This window comes from Microtus ochrogaster (assembly GCF_000317375.1).
Source record: "Microtus ochrogaster isolate Prairie Vole_2 chromosome 14 unlocalized genomic scaffold, MicOch1.0 chr14_random_3, whole genome shotgun sequence".
Taxonomy (NCBI): domain Eukaryota; kingdom Metazoa; phylum Chordata; class Mammalia; order Rodentia; family Cricetidae; genus Microtus; species Microtus ochrogaster.
In genome coordinates, this window is record NW_004949098.1 from 469,794 (window position 1) to 474,264 (window position 4,471).

Here is a 4,471-nt window from a genome sequence, read left to right on the forward strand (position 1 = left end):
CATGGCGGTCACCCAGGGACTGAACTCAGGCTGTCAGCCATGGCGGTGAGCGCCTCTACCCACTGAGGCAGCTCACCAGCCCCTAAGGAGCAACTTTTGAATCACAGACCTCAGCTTTAAGCATGCCCAGCGTCGTGTAGAGAGCTCATTAAAGGGTCTACCTCAGTGTTTCAGATTATACAGGTCTAGGATAGGACTAAGAATCTGTATTAGAGCTGGGTGATGGTGGCGCATGCCTTTAGTCTCAGCTCAGGAGGCACAGGCAGGCTGATCTCTGTGAATTCAAGGCCAGCCTGGGCTACAGAGTGAGTTCTAGGATGGCCAGGACTATCAGGACTATTACACAGAGAAACCCTGTCTCCACAAACAAAGAAGGATTTTTAATTTTTTCTTCTTCTTTTTCTTTTTTAAATGAGACAAGGTGTCACTATATAATCTTTTGCACCCTGAAACTCACTATGTAAACCATGCTGGCCTCAGACTCCCAGAGATCCACCTGCTTCTGACTCCCTTGGCCAAGTGACGGGACTAAAGGTGTGTGCCACTACATCTGGCAGAGATTCTGCAGTTTTCAGTTCCTTCCTACCTACCCTCAGGAACTAGGGCTGCTCCCCCTGGGCACTGGTCTCTGTCTCCATCTTGAGGCTGTTGATGTGGGCGATGGAGATGACCGTGGCAGCCACATACCAGGGGAGCCCCGTGAAGGAGCACAGGGCCACAAGGATGCTGTATGTAACACTACAGCACTAGTACAGGGTCCGCACTTGGGGGTCGACCATTCTAAGGGATCACTTTGGACAGGTCTCAGGTGGCCCAGTTTGTGACGGCCACAGTTGGGGGATCTGAAAGCTTCCCACACAGCGTGAGGCTTCCTCTGGCTTGGAGAGCAGAGTCCAGCCTTCCCCACTCTGAAGGTCCACAGGCCCACGTTACATGTCTGCACCCACCTCTTGAGTGACCACCCTGGGGGAAACACACAAAGGGCTAGGGCACACATAGGGTCTCTGGGCTGAGAGGGGAAAGTTTGAAGAGCACAGCTGAGAAGCTTGCAAGCAGGAGGCGGGCAGGGTGACTGCCCAGGGCAGGGAGCAAACCTTGATGACGTTAGGCACATGCAGCTTGGGGGTTTGCAGGCCAAAACAGGCGTCGATGCCACAAAACAGCAAGATGGAGAAAACAATGGAGAAGTCAGCCACCAGGGTCCGGACCTGCAGAGCAGAAATGGGGAAGTGAGTGCGGTCGGCAGGCCTGGGCTTGGATCTGCGACCTTGGGGATAGCCACCATCTATCTCTCTAGGCCTCAGTTTCCCCTCCTGCACAGTGGAGATGATATGGCACCACTTTGGAGGTAGCAGTCGAGAGAATTTGGGAGGATTTGGCCAGAGCGGCAACCCTTGCTGAGGTCACACTCTGATATAAATAAATAAATAAATAAATGGCTGACCTTGGCCTCCCAGCAAGTGGGTGAGTTGAACTCACCAGGAAATCCTAGCTCCTCCAACCGTGCTGACAGATTGTTGTGTCCCACCGGGGCTGAGAGGGACCCCCTCCATTCCATGGGGGACCCTTGACTACTCTCAGACCTATCTGCTAAGAGTCTCCAGTCTCTCGCTGTTTTCAGAAGGCCGTTCCTCACCATGGACCTGCTCTCCTCCTTTTGAAACCAGTGCCCCCCAGGGTCTACTTGTTGTCTTTTTCTGTCTTTTCAGAGAAAGTGGCACACGTGTTCTTTGTGTGGAAAGGAACCCGCGGGGACGTGTCACAGCTCAGCATGCTCACACTGTTAAAGCACCTCCCACCTGCCCGAGTGTCCCTGAAGGAGGACAAGGTTGACATCAGTCGAAATTGACGTTTCAAGTGTCTATGGGAGAGAGGCAGGGATGCTAAAGAGACACACAGACATCCCAGGTCGCAGAACTGTGGCTGAGCACCAGAGCAGACAGATGACTGACGGCCCCCTCTGCGCCTCTCTGTACCACCAATGGCTGGAGCTGAGCTCCGACATTCTGTTTATGGAAACCGCTTGAGGGTGGAGGTAGACGCAGCACACAGACTTTATCTCCCCCCCTCCCCCCCCCAACCCTTTCTGGTTTGTTATTCAAACAGCAGGTAACTGGTTAAAATTTGCATAACTGGGGGGGGCATATCTCCACCCCACTCACTCGTCCTCACCTGGTGGATCCTACCTTCCACATATACCCACACTTGGTTTTAGTTCTGGAAGTCTCTTCCATGGCAATCAACACACAGCTTCATACTTTAAAACAATTGTTTGTATATTTTTACTACTGTCTGCATGGGTGAACAATGGGGGTGGGGCACACAGGCCACAGTGTTCATGTGGAGGTTAGAGAGCAAGATTGAGGATTCAGTTCTCCCAGCTTTATATGGGTTCTGGGATTGGGCCCAGTGTGCTGAGCCATCTAACGGACCTTCGTGGTTTGAATTACTAATTAAAAGACCCTACTCCCCATATTGGGTCACCTTACCCGGCCTTAATACATGGGGTGTCTAGTCTTTTTTTTTAAACTCATTCATGGGGTAGAGTTGCAATCCCTGATCCCCATCACAAATGGGGTTCAATGGGTTACCCACGCCTGAAGGCGGAGGGTAAGTACATACTGTGCCAGTCAGTCCCAGACATCTAAGGGCATCACAGACCTGTTGTGCTCAATCTCGGGTGGCTGAATGCCACTTGTCCCTTGAGAAGTGAGCTGTTTGGTCTTACTGCAACTTGATAGGCCATGCTTTGTTGATAGCCACATGAGAGATCCTGAACAGGAAGGGAGGATACGGGGAGGGTCTGGGAGCAGAGCAAGAAGGGTAAACTCTGGCCGGGATGTAAAATGATTTTTTTTTTAAAAAAAGCACCACCTATAGGATAGGGTTTAGATTGATTTATGCTGTCCTTCCTGCTCATTCCAAACCCTGGGGAGTTAGTTTAAAATTCCTTCCATGAACTGCCTCTGCTGTTTGTATTCCATCACTGCCTCCAGTTTGTGCCAGGGCCTTTAATCCACCATTACAGCAGGTGGCATTGCTGCCCTGCCCTGCCCTGCCCTGGCCACCACCTCTCTCCTGCTCTGACCCCTTCTGCTTGTGACACCTGCACTCTGATCTCTGTAGTCAAGTGGATACTCTTTGTGAAAAGATTTTCTAATTTTAAATTGTGTGTGCGCGTGCGCGCGCGCGTGCGCGCACCCGTGTGCATAAGTGCAGTGCTCACAGAGGCCAGGCAGTTGTGAACGCCTGATTTGTGTACTGGGAACTGGACTCAGGGCTTCTGTAAGAGTAACAAATTATCTTAACTGCTCAGCCATCTCTGATATATGTATTTTTTGTTTTTACTTATTACATTAAAAAATACCAATCCAATTTCCCACTCCCTCCCCTCCTCCCATTCCCTCTACACACCCTCTCACCCCACCCCTCTCTAATCTTTTTTTTTTTTTTTTTTTTTTGGTTTTTCGAGACAGGGTTTCTCTGTGGTTTTGGAGCCTGTCCTGGAACTAGCTCTTGTAGACCAGGCTGGTCTCGAACTCACAGAGATCCGCCTGCCTCTGCCTCCCAAGTGCTGGGATTAAAGGCGTGCGCCACCACCGCCCGGCCTCCCCCTCTAATCTTAAGTGATGGTAAGGCATTTTGCTTTGTGAAAGGTCCAAGGCCCTCCCTACTACATCTAGGCTGATACGTATTTTTAAGACAGGGTCTCTCTACATAACGCTGGCTGTCCTGGAACTCACTATGTAGACCAGGCTGTCCTTAAACTCACAGGGGTCCGTCTGCCTCCTGAGTGCTGGGATGAAAGGTGTGTGCTGCCATGCCTTGCTCCATTTTGATTCTAATAGTTTAAATATATAAAATTGGTCACAGCACAGTCGAGATGCACAGCAGTAGCTGCTTCTTTCCTTATAATCGCAGCATCCAGATCAAAGAATTATTAAGCTAAACATTATGAACTTGGCCATTTTGTCAAATACGGGTCATTTCACATGGTCTAACCTAATACAAAGATGGACATAATACCAAACAATGTACTTTCTTCGGCCTTAAGAAATAAAAATTTTTGGGTGGGGGTGGTGCACACCAGCACTTGAGAGGCAGAGGCAGTGGAATCTCCAAGTTAGTGACCAGCCTGGTCTACAGAGTGAGTTCCAGGACATCCAGGGCTAAATAAAGAAACCTTGTCTTAAAAAACCAAAAATAAAAAATGAAATAGAAATAAATTTTTTTTCTGGGTTTGGTGGCCAGCCTGATCTACATGGTAAGTTCTAGAACAGTCGAGGCTATAGAGAGAGACCAGTCTCAGGAAAGAGAGAGAGAGAATTCTACATTTTGTTGGTATCTTTCGCCCTCAGTGGCATTTTGCACTCTACAGAAAACTACCGACAATTTTATCTCATTCAAGAAAATATAGTTTTGTTTGGTGCAGTTAAAATTTCACATAAATGATAACATTTTTTTTTTTGGG

The 4,471-nt window shown here is 49.1% G+C and overlaps 1 protein-coding gene across 1 annotated transcript in view; it reads right to left on the reverse strand.

Moving 5' to 3' along the window:
• Window positions 1-4,471, reverse strand: part of Slc4a5 (solute carrier family 4 member 5) — a 75,336-nt gene that overhangs the window by 20,925 nt on the left and 49,940 nt on the right. Inside the window, exon 17 of the mRNA XM_005364663.3 lies at window positions 1,095-1,208. Coding sequence (XP_005364720.1) covers window positions 1,095-1,208 — 114 coding nt within the window. The remainder of the gene's footprint in view (window positions 1-1,094; window positions 1,209-4,471) is intronic.